The sequence below is a fragment of the Numenius arquata genome, chromosome 10, assembly GCF_964106895.1.
Source record: "Numenius arquata chromosome 10, bNumArq3.hap1.1, whole genome shotgun sequence".
Taxonomy (NCBI): domain Eukaryota; kingdom Metazoa; phylum Chordata; class Aves; order Charadriiformes; family Scolopacidae; genus Numenius; species Numenius arquata.
The window spans coordinates 48,633,725-48,651,622 of NC_133585.1; the positions used below are offsets into that span (position 1 = coordinate 48,633,725).

Here is a 17,898-nt window from a genome sequence, read left to right on the forward strand (position 1 = left end):
ATACTCTAGGCATCTAGCTAAATCTCCTATCATAGCTCTTTCCTCATCAGCAAAGGTTACAGGAATTTGTGCCTGTAGGATTGCAAAAAATTAGAAAAAAACATACCTAGAAAAAACCGTAAATTGATCCCATTCTCAAAAGTAGATACAGTGACACACACAATATTCTCGTCTGTATTTGCCTTATAGGCAATTCCAGAACACAGTAGTCCATTTTGGAAATTCATAAAACTTTATTTATAAATGCATTTGCTATTTAATCACTAAACACTGTGATTTATTTCAATGTTGTCAGACCCCTGCAGTAGAGCTTGCGGATGCCTTTGTCTTAGTCATCTGCCTTCTCCGAAATACGGTGCTCTGGAATTAAATTTGGAAAATTTCCTCGCAAAATTTATCACACACACTTTATCTTTCACATTCCGATCCCAGGGGAGCTCTGTGTGCATGGCATTTACAGTATCAGGTTTTTATCAGACTTCTGGTAGGTAATAGCAGGTCTTTGAAACGACTGCCACAGTTGTGTCTGTATGCCATGATGTTTGGTTCCAAAAATACCATATTTGAGATAAAACAAATTTGTCAGCCACAGCGTTTATTCTTTTTCCAGCCCATTTTGAGATTAGCAGATGCTACAAATGGCAGTACGATATTTTCAGGTGCAGTTCTTGAAAAGCTGAAGCTCACTGGTGGAGATAGAGATGGCATCATAGTTAATGCCACTCTCTCTTGCTGTGAAGAGTAAACACTGTGACACTTTTCTAGTGGTTTGGGAGTATTAGTAAGTACTACTATAAATCAAAATATCTAAACAAACAGATACTTACAAAGAAAGATTAAGTACAGATCAGTTTTTATTCTGAAGACTTTATAATTTCAAAAAATAAATATGCTCAAGAATCTGTATGTTTTAAATCCGTATTTGAGGTTTCCTCAGAAGTCTTGTTTAAAGCTCTTAATGTAGAGAAAGTTGTGAAAGGGGTATTTCACAAGACCTGAAGGTATTCTTTGAACAGACTTGAAAAAAAAAAAAAAAAAGGGTACTTGATAAATTACTCTTGACTAGTAGTTTGTTGCTGCTGAAGGGGAATGTTTCACCCCCACCAGGTGTTTCCACCCCTCCCTTGTGCCAGCAGGAGTAAGAACTGATCTGGTTGGAAATTCACAATATGAATAAAAGATTGATCCAGCTGACTCCGTAGCCACACAGATACTAACTAGTACCTGACAAGAAAGGATGTGCCTAGAGGTGGTGAAAAAGGCTGGAACTCCCCCTTTTTGTATAGGCTGGATTGCCTAAAATGTAAAGCTAAATAGGATGTTCTTAATATTGTGCTTCCAAATAGAATTATTAGCCTTACTTTGTGGAAAAAAAATTTCCTTTTTCCTTTCTGTGTGATGGTTAAGGTCACAGGAGGAACATGAAGGCATTAATCTGAACAATAAAGTATTGATATATTGATATTTTAGTAAAGAACAGCATTTTAGTACTGGTTGCAGTTCCTCACTATGAACAATTGTTATGCATGTGAAATAACCTGAAAACTAAGTAAGAACAAAATGGTTTGGTTTTTAGCTACAAGAGATTTTCAGGAAAAAAAATGAGAAGAGAGAAAGAAAAGGAGATGAAGAAAAACGTGCGATGCTGGTAAGTAAAATTAGAATAGTCGCACCTGGTAGTTGGTTTGTTTTCTTTGATGTAGGACAAAATTGTGCATGTATATATTTCACTAATCACTTTCAATTTTTTTAAAAACAATAAATTCATATCAATAAAAGAATGCGCATAACCTTATAGATAGAAAAAAGCAATATTTAGCCGAAATGCAGTTATTGGAAAAAAAAAAAGTGGTCTTATAGAAAGGAAAAATTAGTTTTTAAATACTGTATCGAATATTATGACAGTAGCATCGATTCCATTTGGAGTCTATAAATCTAGGAAAAAGTGAATCTTGATGACCCAGTGTTACTGTCTGTAAGAGTGAGAGATCTTAGTGACAGGACCAAACTGTATTCCTGCTCTTGTAACTAACTGAAGCTCTTCATGTAGACATACTGATCCTGATGCTTGGTATTAAAAGAGTAGTTTTAAACAGCTGATGAAATGTTATAAGTTAACTTAGGTTTTATATTTAAGTTTAATTTTTTTTATTAAATACTGCTTATGACCAATGCAAAATGGTTTCAGTTGTTTATATTATCTGAATAGAATTTTGTGAAATATTAAGTACTCATTCTTACATAATGTCACATTTGCATTTCTTCTGTGCCTAAGAAAGGTAAGTCGGAAACAGACAAGTCTGTGGTGGTTGGTCTGGAGGATGGCAGCAGTAGCAGGAACTTACTTTACTGTTGGACAAGTAAAAATCAGGGACAAGTCTCTGTCAAGCCCACAGCAGAAAAAAAAAAAAAAACACATGTTCATTTGTGATTTCTATATTTATGGCAAAAATTCCTTATTATAAGAAATGTTTTGACATTTATGCAAAACTTCTTATAGTGCCCATTATCCTTTTGGGACCGTAAATGCTTGATCTCAGATCTTTGTCCCTGAAACTTTATAAAGTTTGAATTTCAAGAATTAATACTTTTTAAACTTCTCTGAGTATAAAAAGGGATCTCTTCTTCCCACTCAGAGAGACCTATCCTCAGCTTTTCAAAACTGTAGGTCAATCATTGAATCTCTCACATGCTGTTTATTCTGAACAAAGGAAACTTACACCCAAAGGAAGAGCTTCTGGAAAAAGTGAAAATTGCAAAATAGAACATTTCTCCTAAAAGTAACCTTTGCAACTCTGTACTTCTCTTTTGAAAATTTGAGATAAACAATTTTTTTTCTTCACTGTCATTTTATAAACAAACAAATTTAATAATATATAAAATAAAGATTTGCTTGTCTTAACCTATTCTGTTGTCTTTTTTTTTTTTCTTCCCCTTCTTTTGGCTTCATTCTGACATGTGATACTTGGTTTGACCCGTTTTTGCTGTATGTCAGCGTCTTCAACTTTATGGATATCATACTTCTACTAACAGTGTATGTACTCTAACTATTTTCAATTTATGCGGTCTTCACCAGTGAAGTGAAATAATATGCTATAAGAAAATTTACGATATTCATCTTTTTCCTCAAGTAAATTACTTCTGCTAATCAGTAAAAATGTGATGGCTCTTCACTTGCATAAAAGGTTACGCATGCTTGTTGCACGCATTCTGAAAGAGGCGAGCCTACCAGGAGGGAAGGTTGCTTCCTCTGTTCATACGAAATGAAGTAAACAGTATTTTTAAGGGAAAGGACAAACTATATCTTAGGAAATTATAGACTTGTTCTTAATTAACGTCCGTGAATTGTCATCCTGCATGAGTTTTTTGATTCAGATCTGTCTCGTCTCCTTGTGTATAAAGTGAAGTAATAATTAGTCAAATGAATCCTTCACCTTTCTGTTGCCCTACCCACCATCCCCCCCAAAAAAAAAGAAACCAGAAGAGAGCTTTTATATTTTTGTGTTTCACTTACAGAACAAATGACTAAGAATTTTCAGTGCTGAACTAGGATAAGATTTTACAGAAAATAGTCCCTGTATTATGTAGGTGACAATAAACTTATTTTCGATCATTTTTGAGGAGTGGGAGAGAGAATCAGCAAGAGAGAGACCTTTTGGGGTTTTTTTAATGTCTTTGTCATGACCTGATTAAATTTTGGATAACAGCAAAAATTAAACTTGTAAAAAAGATTGATTTGGTGTTAAAATAGAAGAATTAAACTTGTTTTGGGATGATTATTGTGATAGGAGGGAGCCTACAGAATTCTAATCACTCACAGGAATGCAGAGATTTATTTCTGGTGAAGTTAGCACATACAGTTTGGGCAACATGCAGGAAGGAAGGCTGCTGAATGAAAAGGCGCAGTAGATGCTGCAGTATTGTGAGAATAATGGAGTAGAAAATATGAGGCCTTGTGATTCCATGGATTTTAGATCCGGACTTACTGCAGCAAAAGATGCTGTACAGTGGTTGCCACGTTCCTGTGCTGCCTCCTATTTTAAACTGAAACAAAACTAGTTAGGCTTTCCTACTCATACAGTTTCCAACTTTAGTGAAAGTCTCCTTCTAGACTCCAGCCAGGTCCAAACTCTTTATCAAGATGATGCCCAGGTGTGCGCCATCCTTTTCTGCCCTTCCGCTACCTGAATGGAGATCTCCATGCAAGGAGACTCAGATGTATAGGAATTCACAGTATCTGACAAATCCCCCAACCCAGAAAATTGATAATTTGGGTTTCTATTTCTCCTACTGAAACAAGAAGTGTAGCAGCCTTTTCAGCTTCCCTTGATGTCCTGGGGAGTTGAAGCTACTCAAGACAAAGGAGACACAGCCCTAATGTCTAGGATAGTCCAAAGTGCTGTCTTGGGCCCTTCTCCTCACTTCATCCTTCAAAGCAGTTCTAACTTTTTGAGAAGTATTGAGGCCTGTAAGCCATAGAGTGCATACAGGGACATTTTAAAGAGGTTAAATATTTTTGTATTTGCATTTGCATAGGTTAATTCTTTCAGATCATGTTCTGGTGCATACTGCAGATGTGCGTTAAGACTACTTCAGCATGTATTGCATGAGTGCATTCACTAGCCGAATGCCAACCGGAACATGATAATTATGATAAATATGGTGCATATGGAACATATAATTATGTAAGGAAAATAAAATGTGCATGCCCTGAAGTACTAATTCCATTGGCTAAAGTAAATCTCCAGTAAGAAAACTAATTCAATGTGTACTTACTATAGATAATTACAGAATTGCATAAAAGAATGAGGTGTTTATTCATATGATGCAGTAAACTTATGTGTAAGAGAGAAACTGCTAAGGGCTTAATCCTGTACACACTGAAGTAAATAAATTTATTTGAGTTTAGCAATTTAGCACTGAATAGAGTTACATGTGATGTGATAACCACATAGGAATTTTTACTCCATAATGAGAGAAAGATAAAACCAGAATTTTTCAAAAAGGAAAAAGAAGTATAACGTACATTAAGCATGGGTATAATTCCTGGTAGTTTATCATGTTTCTTTGATGACAATTTACAGGAAGAGCTGAGTTGAGTTGGTCAGTGGAGGAAGTACGTGATAGAACTTGTAGAAGCAGTGCATGTAATGTGTTGGCATAACGTAGAATACATAGAGACAATAAACCTTCGACTCTGTACAGTATCCTTTATGTGGTTTTTATACCACATATTTTATACCACTATATTATCCAATGTGGTTTTACGCATTGCACAGCAGCATAAATCTTCTAAGAGAACAGCATGTGCTGAGTCAAAAAAAAAAAAAAGGTTTTCATTTGTAGTTATAAGATTAAATTCATTCTGGCTTTGTCTTGCCTGCCCAGATGGACATGAGTGGGGAGCTGGGAAAGTAGGAGGCCTAGTGGAGAGAAAGAGAAAAATGCATTCAATTGCAACAACCCTAACGAAGTTCAAATAGCCTTCTGCTGTCTTTAGGATTACCTCCCCTAGGTTATTTGGGGGGGGGGGGAGGGGGGAAATGTATTGCGTAGATCTTCCCAGACTAATTGTAAGCAAAAGGAAGGCCTGTTTTAATAAGAGAGGATTTTTCAGGCTTCCAAAAATTAAACATTTCAGAGCAAAAAGGTAAGTATATTTTCTGTGGAGAGATTAAACTTATTTTCTGTTTAAAAAAGGTAAGTTTGATCATCACATGTGGATAGTCTTTTCTTGATAAGCATGTTACGGTTGAAGTTGGACTTACTAGGCTTGTTTTTTGCATTTCTTTATTGAAGCAAGGATGTCATCGTGATTGTTGGATGAAATTAATGTTACGTAACTCGTTGTATAGTGATGTTTATGTTTTGACCAATGAGAAAACAAATTTCATAAGTATATAAATTAATATATTTTTGGCAATACAGAATTGTTAGAAAAAACAGCAGCAAAATACTGAAGTTAGATGGACATTTTCACATGTATTTTTAATTGGTATTTTCACTTTACACTTTCCCTGATTTATTTTGTTTGGGAAAGTGGAGTCTGGTGATACTTTTGGCACAGCCAAGTTACAAGTAATAAGTAAGCAGCTGTAATAGACCAGTGTTCCTTTCATTTACAAGGTATCATGTAACTGGGTAGAAATTTCTCTGTGTAGAAGCAAAAAAATCAAGCCATGCTTTTGAAGATTAGTCAGAAAAGATTTTAAAATCTCTAAGCAGTTGTTTTATTGTTCTTTGGTTTTCAAACAATTGTACTTCTTGAAACTTCTGCAGGTTCTTAAAACAGAAGGCGAGGACGTTGTCCCCAGAAGCTATTGGGATACTTTGAGACGTAGCACAAGCCAAGCGCTCTTTTCGGACCTTGCGGAGGTATACGACAACCTCTGTCTCTGGTCCATAAACACACTGTTATTTTATTTATTTCTTTTCTGATTATTTTCCTACTTTATGCACTTTGTTTCTTCTCTTCCTTTTAATTCCTTTTTTTTTTTTTTAAAACCTGAAATTTCTCAGATGAAATGGATTTGGTTCCGTGCAGGGCGATAATTGAAAGTTGTCATTTCCCAGTAAAAGCGAAGTTACCTTTTGAAAAAGCTGGAAGATCAAGTCCTCTTCAGTCCTTACTGTTAAGAAGCATTTTCTAACACTAATAGTGGCAATATTTCACAGAGAAGTAATTCAGGAAGCCTTTGTCATTTAGGCTTGGTCCAGTGATAAGACAACTTTAATGAGAGTTGCAGCCCCTTAAGCTTTTAATCTTTACGTCCTTAATGTGCTTTTTATATATAATATCGGAGCTTATCTTCACAAAAACAGTATCACGCAAAGATTGTTTTAATTGTTGGATCAAACCAGGAATGTTTTAAGGTAACTAATTCGTTGGTCAATCTTTTTTAATATTACACAATCATTTTGGAGGACTAGCACTATCACTGAGCTGTCAAATTAATTTCCATAGTGCTTTAAATTCCAGTAGGATTCTTGTTTTGTGATCTGCTTTCAGATAATGGAGTAAGACATTGATTTGTACTGATCACGATAATGGAGTAAGACATTTATTTGTACTGATCATTTAAGAGAGTGAGAAAAATAGATCATTTAGGCTTTTCTGTGCCCCGTACAGTGAGGGCGATTGCTCTGCTGGTTGTGGCACTAAAGGACATTCAGCAGCTCCCCACTGACCCTGGGCTCGAGTCCGTGCTTCATAAGCAGGATCGTAATGAGAAAAGAACAAGGAACTGAAACAGACTTCCAGGGTAAAACAATCTTTTTCTTTGCTTCATAAGCAATGTGTGCTCCATATTAAAATAATTAGTGTTTTGTCCCTGCTGTTCCTCTGCAGAAGTTGTTGAATAACCTGAGGACTTGGATGGACTTTTTCTAATTTCCAGACTAAATTTACTCATAGTCCCTTTACACCGGTCTGTTGCCCCTTAATTTTCATAGGGTTTGGTGGGGTTTTTTTGTATTCTTACTCATGGTTGTGTTAATGCAGTCATAGCCTTCAGTTTTAATTATCGTAGGCTAAACACAATAAGGTCTTTGATTTTTCTCTTAAGGTAGAACCTACATTTTCCAGGCATCAAATAGGCCTTCTCTTTACCTCTCAGCTTGAGTTCATTTGACCTGATTTCGTTGCCACTACAAAACAAAATGTAGTGTTACAGAATTGAGTTTTATACCATTATTTATAGCAATATCCGTAGTAATAATATATTCATGGTAGTCTTGCAATAAAGCAGTATACCCAGCCTTTCTTTCCTTGCTTTTAAATTGATGAGCTCCTAAACTATTAGTCCAGTTATTAGTCCTTATTTATTTCACCAACTTTTAAAACCCAGAATATCAGCGTTCTTGTGTAGTTAGCTAAGGGAGAGAGAGAGGGGAGAGAGGGATGCTCTTTTCATTGACTATTTAAGGAGCTCGGGGCACTGAGTTTTCTGAATTAACTGTCGTCTTAATCTACAGTTGGCTGGCATGAATTCAGTCCCAAGTATAGATGGTCTTAAGTTTGGTAATCTCTACACACCTTTAATTTGAAGAGAGAGAGGTTTTTTACGTCTGATGCCTCAGACTGATATCTTTCACTACGATGTAATTGAAGCTTAACAGCAGCTATACTAAACATTGGTTTAAATCGTCTGTAAAGTCTACAAAAATTCTCTCTGCTCACTTGTAAGTCTTTTTATGAAGAAAAATTCACATCCTGCATTTGCTCCACTGACAATTTCCCGCTTCTCACCACAATCATCTTTATCTTGCTTGGGTTAAGTTCAAGCCGCCTGGCTTTCATCCATACTCTTATCTCTCCCAGGTACTCCCACATCTCAATAATATTCTAGCCATCTGCACTAAGAAGGTGGTATAAAGCTAGGTGACACTGGGGTCTGTGTTGTTTCGGAGCCTTTTGAGAAGGCCTTGTCTAAGTTGAAAAGGAGAGTAAATAAGGTTCGTTGTTGTGGGAATCAACTTACAAGGTCTCGTTGGGGGGAAAAGAAGTTATTCTTCACATCCAGTTTCTTTCTAGGACAGTTTACAGTACATTCTGCTATTCCTAATTTAGCAACTACCCCATCCTGTTGGAATATGCCAGTTATCACTGAATTCAGTTGTGTTTATTCTTAAATTACTAAATGAAACTGGAAATCAGTAGATTTATTATCACTACTGAAAAAACGAGGACTTGCAATAAGAAAGCTCTTATTAATTCAAAGCATAGTATGCATACTTCACCCTCAGAATATGTTGCTACAAGTGGACCGTTGCTCATGAGTGCAACTTTTAGTCAACCCTCTTTAATCAAAAGCTTTAAATTAATTTTGCAGAATATTAAAAAAAAATGAATACTGCCCCTAAGGTTAGGAAGTAGAGAGGAAAACACGTTACCACTATGCAGCAAGCCAATGCTGTGACTGAAACACTTGTCTCTCCTGTTTGTCTCTTTACCTGTAGTTGTATTAGTACAAAGGTAAAGAGAAACGAGGCAGGGTTTTATTCTCATTTAAATGACTGTGAAATATATTAGATCAAAATACAGGCTTATATTTGTATGTATGGAAACAGGTGTGGTGGTTTCATTTTCACTGATCTGAAATGCAAAATTCATTTTATTATGAACAAGAAATAATAGTTTTAAATTATTGAGGCTTTTGTTTTTATCCTTGACCCTTAAGAGAGAGAATTTATTTAATGCTATCAGTGCAGAGGGAGCAGAGGAATAGTTTTCAGTTGCCTGCAGCTCTGCAGAGAAGCATCCCGGGTTGAGTTTCTGGGGTGAGGTTTTTGTTTGGGGTTTTTTCATTTAGTGAGGCTGACCAAGTGGGAATTGTGAAAAGACTTACAGATTGTATTTTTTTTTTTTTAAATGGTTCTTTAGATATGGGTGAATGCAACCTAAGTCTAAGGTTTTGAAATGTTTTTGCAAGATGAAAGGCTGTAATTTAACATTTGATATCTTTTCAGTGTACTTGAGGGAAATTGTTTGAATGTGCTTAGGGATTTAATTGTTTAAAAGACATAAGAAATCAGGGTATCTGCATTTCAGTATATTGTGTCCTGTAGTGGAGGATAACAATATTAAAAGACAAATAGTGATTACTTTTCTGAATTAGCTTGCTCACTTGAAGGGCAGAGCTGTCTTAATTAAAGGACATGAAATATCTCTCTGCCTATACATGCGCTATGTCATCTTATTTCTCCCTGGAGAAGAATACAAGAATAAAGAGGAAGGTAGAGTACATGAAATACAATCTTGAGAATCCTAAACTGATTATGCTAAAGTACGGAAAAGTCTCTCTCATTTCTTTAGTTCTTGAATGTTGAATGGAAAGGATTTGTGTTGTTACTGCCTCGTGTTTTTCCTTGTTGATACATAAATACTCTTAGTGGATATTGCATTTTACATTTTATACAAATCAGCATGTAAATTGGAAATTCATATAGTTTATTTCAGAGAATGTAGATATGAAATGGTTTTTCATGATACAGGGTGATGAGCTACTGCATACTGTTCAAAATTTCTTCCTAGTTTCTTCATTTAGAGTTTCTGCGTCTGTTACAAATTGATAGCCCCTTCAGTTACAAAATAAAGTCAGAATCAAAGAGTTCTGAGTGCAGTTTGCAGGTTTTGTGTAGGCAGATCTTTATAGATCTGTATCAACGGTTTTCTATACTTACAGTAAATCCCATAGGTTTATAATCTGTCATTATGGTGATAAATTAGTACTCCCAAACTCTCACTAGGTTTCTGTACTGTGTATTCTCTTTTGTGCTTTAGCAGTAGAGTTGACAGGCACACTTCCACAAAAATATGATGCTGCTGATGGGTGGTAGCTTGCCCAGGAAGGGCAGAGACTACTGGCTCCCGCTCTTTGCTGCTCATAAAATCTCGTCTTTGTTGAGAGCTCGGACAGAAAGGTCTCCCTAGGCAGGTACAGCAAAGAGACTAAATATATTACTTTTTAAATTTCAAATGTTGGCAAGCGCATGTTAATGCCAGAAGGACATTGTCATGGTGGGATACTATGGCTTATTTAAGAGCCCAATATTACTGAATTATTTTTCTAGCTCTTCTATAAACTTTACAAAGAGTTTCTTTGTAAAAGAGGTAAAATCAGTGCACATACACAGCAGTTAAGGGTAATGAATATGTAGTTAAAAAGTGGAATGTTGCACAATCACTATACATTGATGATAGTTACTTCTGTTTATATGTCTTCCTATTTGCAACTCTTGCTATTACAAATGGTCAAAATTAGTTGGTTTTATTATTCTAACTCTGTGCCTTCAAAGTTGATAGTTCTTTATTAAGGAAAAAGTATTAGTACATGTTCAGAGATTCCTGTCTGATGCATAGACCACATACTCGGTAGATGAGGAACATTCTTAAGAGAATGAGTCAAAATACTACTTTGTGCTTTGAAAATTTCTTGCAGTTCTGTTGTTTTAAATATATTTGGGCAATAAAATTTAAACTACTCATCTGCTACTTGTAGAAAAGATTCATATAAAGTACACCTGACTGATGTGAGTGGTTTTAGAATACAATCCCATACTTAATCATTTTGAAATATAAAATAAGCGTGTATGAAGTAACATCCTTTAATTTCTTTGTAGTTGCAGAGTAGAAGGAAAGCACAAAGGGAGTTATTTTTATGATTTACCTTAACTGACTAGAACTTTTTTTTTTCTCAAGAGTTTCTGGTTTTATTTTTCATGCTTTTTCCCCCTTCATTGCAGCTTCCATTATAATTTATTGTTTTAAGTGTTTTCTACTAAATGCAAGTAACAGCCTAATGCTATTTTGTGTGCCAAATGCATGAATAAATTAATTTAGTGGGTTTTAATACTAAAATCTTCTTTAAGACTGTGAACATAAAATAAACTCTTTTAATAAAAAGGTCTATTGTGATGATAGGCATTCTCAGATTATACTTCTGTAACTCATCCAATCATGGCCTTTTAATTTTTTTTATTCTAATATTTAAGCGTGCTGATGATATTTCAAGTTCACTGTCAGATACTACACTCCTTGTACACTTTTTTGGCAAGAAAGGAAAAGCTGAACTGAACTTTGAAGATTTTTATAGGTGAGTCTCAACTTTATCAATTCCTTGTAAAAAAAATACTCTCATGCTTGTTCTAATTAATATCTATTATATTACTATACACATTATATTACTATGCAGACATGTATACAAAGTTTATTTTCCCTTTGTGTGTGTTATATATACAAAGAGCAAAATAAAATGGTAAGTGGACCAACAATAAAAAATTCTGTACTGATGCTGCTGCATTTGCAAATTGTGTTAGTGCTTGTGTGTATAGTTGGTTCAGGATGGAGAGGTAATTCCCCAGCCCTGTCCCTGTTGGTATGTAGAAGCTTTTTGCTTGGCTTTGAATTTTTACTGTTTTTTCCCCTGTTTGTCAGTGCTTTAAAAGAAGCTTTATGTGCATTTCTGCTCTTAGGGACATACCTAAATGTAAAGATTTTTCTGAAGGCATCATGAGGCACCTTAGAGAAACCTTCTTTGGGGGAGAAAGTGAAAACAGAGTGGAAGCTATTGGCTTAATTATTACGCCAGTTAAAACAGAATTTTAAAATATAGGGAGAGTGCCATAAAAACAGGGCCATAAAACTATGTTTCTGTGTGGTTGAAAGAGATACAGTGTTTGGTTATTGTTTCCTCAGTAAATACTCCCAATACCTATTGTCTTTATCATTGACACTTAACTGTGCGTTCTAACCAAGCAGATGTTCACAAAATATTTTGCCTTAAAATTATGTGTGTCATGAAAAGTATTCAATCACATATCATATCACATATCACAATCACATAACATAAAAACTGCGTCGAGTGAAATGGTGGTGTACGTTCAAAACAAGAACCAGAAAAGAAGGTACTTTTTCGAAAGGCATCTAGTTAAAATGTCCACCTATTGCTGTACGATGTTGTGAACACTAAAGAGGTCAAAACACAGTAGACATATTCATGAAAGAGGGATCCGTCAAGTTTTATTCAACACTACTTTACCAGCTCAAAAAATCATTAAACTATGGACTGGTGAGGGAAATACTATTGTATGTTTGCCTTGCAAGGCAAGAATAAAACTTGATGGAAAAACTGCAAGTGCAGTGCTGTGACCAGAGAGCTAATTTCATGCTTGGCTGTATAACCAGGACATCATGCAGAGTAAGGGAAGTTGTATTTCCTTTTTATATGTAGCTGGTTTTATACTTTATCCAGTTTTGGTGGGTTGTTAAGCTGGGAAGAGTTTATAGAAATAGTGTAAGAATAGTGAAGTATTAAAAAAAGTAAGTATTAAGAAAAGTAAGGTATAATTGCAATCTGTAAGTAACTATATGGGGAATAAATCTTGGGAATTCATTTAGTACCATGATGGAATTTTCAGTCTAGCCTATTAACATAAAGATTGGTGACCCACTGAAGAAGAAAATGAAGCAAACACAAACCAGAAGTAAATTGGAAATGTGGGTATTAAGTCATTTTAATCCTTAATAAAACACTTCATCTTTGAGTTAAGATTGTTGTATTGATTAGGAAATATGTCAACATAGATAAAGGATTTACCAAATTTACCATCAGTTCTATGAAAAGGGAACTAATTTGTATAATGCTGTTTGGTTTTATATTCTATGAGCATTTTAACGACATGAATGGTATAAAGTATTACTATTTCTTTGTATTTATGTTTGTGCTTTTAGATTTATGGATAACCTACAAACTGAGGTTCTAGAGATAGAATTCCTTTCCTACTCTAATGGGATGAACACCATCAGTGAGGAAGACTTTGCCCATATTCTTTTGAGGTATACAAATGTAGAAAATACATCAAGTTACTTGGAAAACCTGCGCTGCACGATTCCTGAAGAAAAGGTAATTGTTTAGCTAGAACAGCGATGGGCTACAGTGTCATCACGGTGAAAACAGAGCCTTGTTGGACTGAATTAGATTCTGTCACTGAATTAATTAGCACCAGGATTTTATTCTGATCATAAGATGTGTCTCATGTTTTTCAGATTACTTGCTGAATTAAAAGTAGAAGAGTAAATAGAACACAATTATGTTCCATAGGATTTAACTCGTTATATTTTTGAAGTTTAGATAACAAAGCTTTCTATTACGTGAAAATTTTTAGTTTGAACAGCAAAAAAAATAAGACTTGGAAAAGAACAATTTTCTAACAATGAGGCAATAAACCCCCATTTTTTTCTTCTCTTTTGCACTGCCACTGGAATAGCACTTATTCAGAAATAGCATTGATACCCTTTATGTAGTTGTTTTATAGTCTTAATAATGGATCACTTGTATACAGTTATTGATGGGTATGTGGTTCTTATTAATGGCTGCAGAGATAGAAAAGATAATAAAGCAGTAAACGTCATGAGGCAGATAGTCCTTCATTTGTTTAACAAATGTCAGAACTGTATCTGAGAGAAACGTAGTGTCAACTATGCATCAAGGGTAATCAACAGAATAAAGTTAAAAGTAGCCCTTCAAATAAAGGATGATAGGGATATGTTCCTGTGTGTATTTACAGAAGGAGGTCAGATTAATCTGTCCTAGAAATCTAACTCTTTCAAAAGCTATATATTTTAATAGCGTTGACAGCAGAGCTCATGAAGAAAAGGAATAAATCAGTTTGGACAGTTTTGTGGGGGGGTTTTAATTTGAGAAATCATATGGTAATTTCAGTCTACAGAGTAAGATCAGTCAGCTGACCTGATAGAAAAACACCACAAATATCAACAGTTTTCTGGATTATCTCACTTAGGTCCATTGAGAGATAAATATAGCTGGGGAGTGGGAAGAGAAAGCAGAGCTGTCTCTTTTGCACCAGGTTAGGTGTAACATTGAAGCAGTGAGGTTGGGATCCGGGTTCCTGGTTCACCAACCCTTTCTTCATTCCCAGTCTATGCTCAGTTCTAACTACTCTAAAAGGTCTGCGCAGCTTTCAATATTCAGAGCCAAGACAGTGCAACAGAAATGGTATAAAGCTCTTTCTCTGTGGTTGTCAGATGTTTTTTTGTTTAGGCTGAAATCAAGATTTCCACATATATGGAAATCCGGAAAAAAAACCAAACCAAACCAACACTTTGGGGCTTGTGTAACAACAATGATATAAGTGTCACTTGGGTAACTGAAAAATAATGGCAGTCATAGGTATAGAGAAATACTTATTTGAATGGCAAAGGGGAAGGGGATTAAGTAAATATAAATACAGACACTTTCTTTTAAACACAAGGAAGTGTTCTTCAAAGTTCATCCCTAAATCTTCCAGTGCTGTTGTCCTGATAGCATGTCTTCCACAGTGGTTTCCTCTTCCTGATCTCTGATGGGAAAACTTCCACATAGAAAGCTGCATCGCTCAGTTACAGGTTTGCTTATGCTGCGTTCTGGGAATCACAGATTGGTTTGGGTTGGGAGGAACCTTAAAGATCACCCAGTTCCAACCCCCTGCCCTGGGCAGGGACACCTCTCTCTAGACCAGGTTGCTCAAAGCCCCCTCCAGCCTGGTCTTGAACACCTCCAGGGATGGGGCATCCACAGCTTCCCTGGGCAACCTGTTCCAGTGTCTCACCACCCTCACAGTCAAGAATTTCTTCCTTATATCTAATCTAAATCTCCCCTCTGTCAGTTTAAAACGATTCCCCCTCGTCCTATCACTCCACTCCCTGATTAGAAGTCCCTCCCCATCTCTCCTGTAGCCCCTTTAGGGACTGGAAGGGGCTGTAAGGTCTCCCTGGAGCCTTCTCTTCTCCAGGCTGAACAACCTCAACTCTCTCAGCCTGTCTTCGTAGCAGAGGGGCTCCAGCCCTCTGAGCACCTTTATGGCCTCCTCTGGACCTGCTCCAACAGGTCCGTGTCCTCCCTGTGCTGAGAATATCCTGGCACTTAACCAGTGCTATATATCTGTATGTCCTATGCCATAGCTCCATGAAGTAAAACAAGACATTGCCATTTTCTGTAACTCCATATCTCTGGTTTGGTAGATGTGCTGTCAGTACGGTGGAAAAAATAAATCCCTGTGACATCTCTTGTGGTGGTCACAGGCTTTTGAGAATGGGACTTTGCCTCTTATTGCCATGGAGGCATTGTTCGTATGTTTGCACTTTCTTACACTTGGAATAACATAATTCAAAAATTATAAAAGGTATTCTCTATTTTATTACAGTGGTACTCTGCAATATTAATTAGTCTAGCCTGTAAAGTAATAGGCAGCTACTCTCACAGTTGGCAATGGTAGTCTTTTGTGGCGCTGTATGTAGAAGCCTCTAAAGCAACGTGATGATCATTTGGCATACTATAATCACATTAAAATGTTCATCTGGCGTGCTGCCTGCTCACAGGATATTTTCCTCTCTTTACCAGCTACATGCCAGGCAGTGATTCATTTAAGCTGGCACCTTGAATTACTACAACTATCAGCTCTTAAAGAAAGTCTATGCGTTTTTAACAGCATTGGTGCATTAATATAGCAGTTTTCTGTGCTGTAGTAAAATATAATCTGTCCAAATGAATAGAAAAGTTAGCTTCCTTTTACATAGAAAATAATTTCCAGTATGAAAACTGTGGGATATCTACGCGTAGATAACTTACTATGTCAAAATGCAAAACATATGCAAATATGAAATGTTATTACAGTTACCAGTTGAACAACATATGGTCCTAGGAAAGGAGAGAGACAGTAGTATGCTGTGTGCCTGACTCTTGAGTGTCATTTTGCCTGCCCTTCTGCCTCTTTTGTGTCCTTTGCTGGTCTTCCTTGAGAGGAAATAAACATGTATGTTTGCAGATGATTTCAGCAGAAATGAAATGAAGCCAGATATTTTTCTCATTGCTAAAATGTTGTGGAGTATGTACAGTTCAGCCATGGACTACAGGTGTGACTCCTTTATCTCCTTGCTTCATCTCCAGTGTCAACTTGTGGTAGCAGTTTTCACTACTGGAAACACAGAAGCTGGAAGGCAGCTTATTTGTAGACCAGTGGTTCTCAGCCTTTCCTGAGAGCAAGGGCTACTTTCCATCTAGACTGATCATCTCCCATCTAGTTACATGGAAAGAGCCAGGAATTTTGCAGTAGCCTGACTTCTTACAGTATCTCCCACATGCAGAATCTTCACAGACAAATTAGTGCAAATTAAGGATTTTTAAAAATCATTGTGAACCTAAAAATGTCAGCTCAAGACTTTGATGGCTGTTTTCTATTACTGCTATTTTGCCATAGTACCCGATGGTCCTAGTTGGGGAGTGAAGTGTCACCGATCTAGGTATTTCACAAACACTTGACAAAAACAATTCCCATCCCAGAGAGTTTTCAGTCTAAACAAAGTGCAAGAAACAGAACTCGGACATAAGCTGTTAGATGTCAAATGCAACAAAAGAAGAAGACAGTATTGGTTAGTATTAGTAAATTAAGCTTTTAAGATAAAAATTTAAAGGAGAATAAGGAGGTGGCTCTGCTTGTGTCCATGAGTGTTTCCTCCCAATTGCAAGGGATGAAATAGGCTTGTTGAGAAAAGCAATTCATGGAGGAGATGGGTCAAGCTCTCCAATCAAACAGTTTATAAATATTAGCTAGAGCTTAGGGAGGATCACTGAAGATGTGGTTTACATCTCAAGCAAGTGGAGGCTTATTAAAGTCTTATATTTTAACAATATTATGTTGTTCTCCGCATTTACCACAGTACTTGCTTCTTGTGGGTTTATGCCCAACCTCTGCCATTTTTTCCTCTGCCACAAACCTACTTCAGCATGTTTTCTGTGTTCTGCCATACCATAATGACTATGCATATCTTTGAGGAGAGATGTAGGTTGAGATTTTAGTTTGACCAGAAAGGCTCACAGGTCTTTCTGTTGTCTTCAGGTTTATTTTCAGAGAGGAGTAGCTAAATAGGGTAAAAGCAGACAGAAGAATAGCCAGGAATGATCGTTAAAGGAGGCCAGGGAGATCAAGGTGTGATGAAGAATGTCGTCCCGTGTTCAGAGTGGCTGACAGACCATGGAGAATGAGAGATAGGTCCTGGCTTAATTCAAAGCCTCTGTTTAAGGTCTCTTTCAAAATTGATTTAGAGGTATTTTATCAGGTCTTTGGAATTGTAGCTGAGAGAAAAGCAGAGCAAATATCATAAGGAAAGAAGAAAAAATAAGCTCTTTTAACAAGAGCACTTTCAGAGAAACTTCCACAGAAGTTATTCTGAAGTCTGGTCAAAACGCAAAAGATTTTTTTTTAAAAGCTGGACAAACCCTGCAATACTTGATACACAGAGTATCAGCTGATGAGACTTAGGTGTCTAAATAGGGATATGTAAAAACTTTACCTTAAAGTACAGAGCTTAAGTTAGATCATAACATATATTTATGAATTCAT

At 36.2% G+C, this 17,898-nt stretch overlaps 1 protein-coding gene across 1 annotated transcript in view; it reads left to right on the top strand.

Annotated features, from left to right (window-relative positions):
* MICU3 (mitochondrial calcium uptake family member 3) overlaps positions 1-17,898 on the top strand; it is a 44,376-nt gene that overhangs the window by 13,558 nt on the left and 12,920 nt on the right. Inside the window, exons 6-10 of the mRNA XM_074155119.1 lie at positions 1,577-1,648; positions 2,996-3,034; positions 6,280-6,375; positions 11,494-11,594; positions 13,232-13,403. Of these exons, the coding sequence (XP_074011220.1) occupies positions 1,577-1,648; positions 2,996-3,034; positions 6,280-6,375; positions 11,494-11,594; positions 13,232-13,403 (480 nt within the window). The remainder of the gene's footprint in view (positions 1-1,576; positions 1,649-2,995; positions 3,035-6,279; positions 6,376-11,493; positions 11,595-13,231; positions 13,404-17,898) is intronic.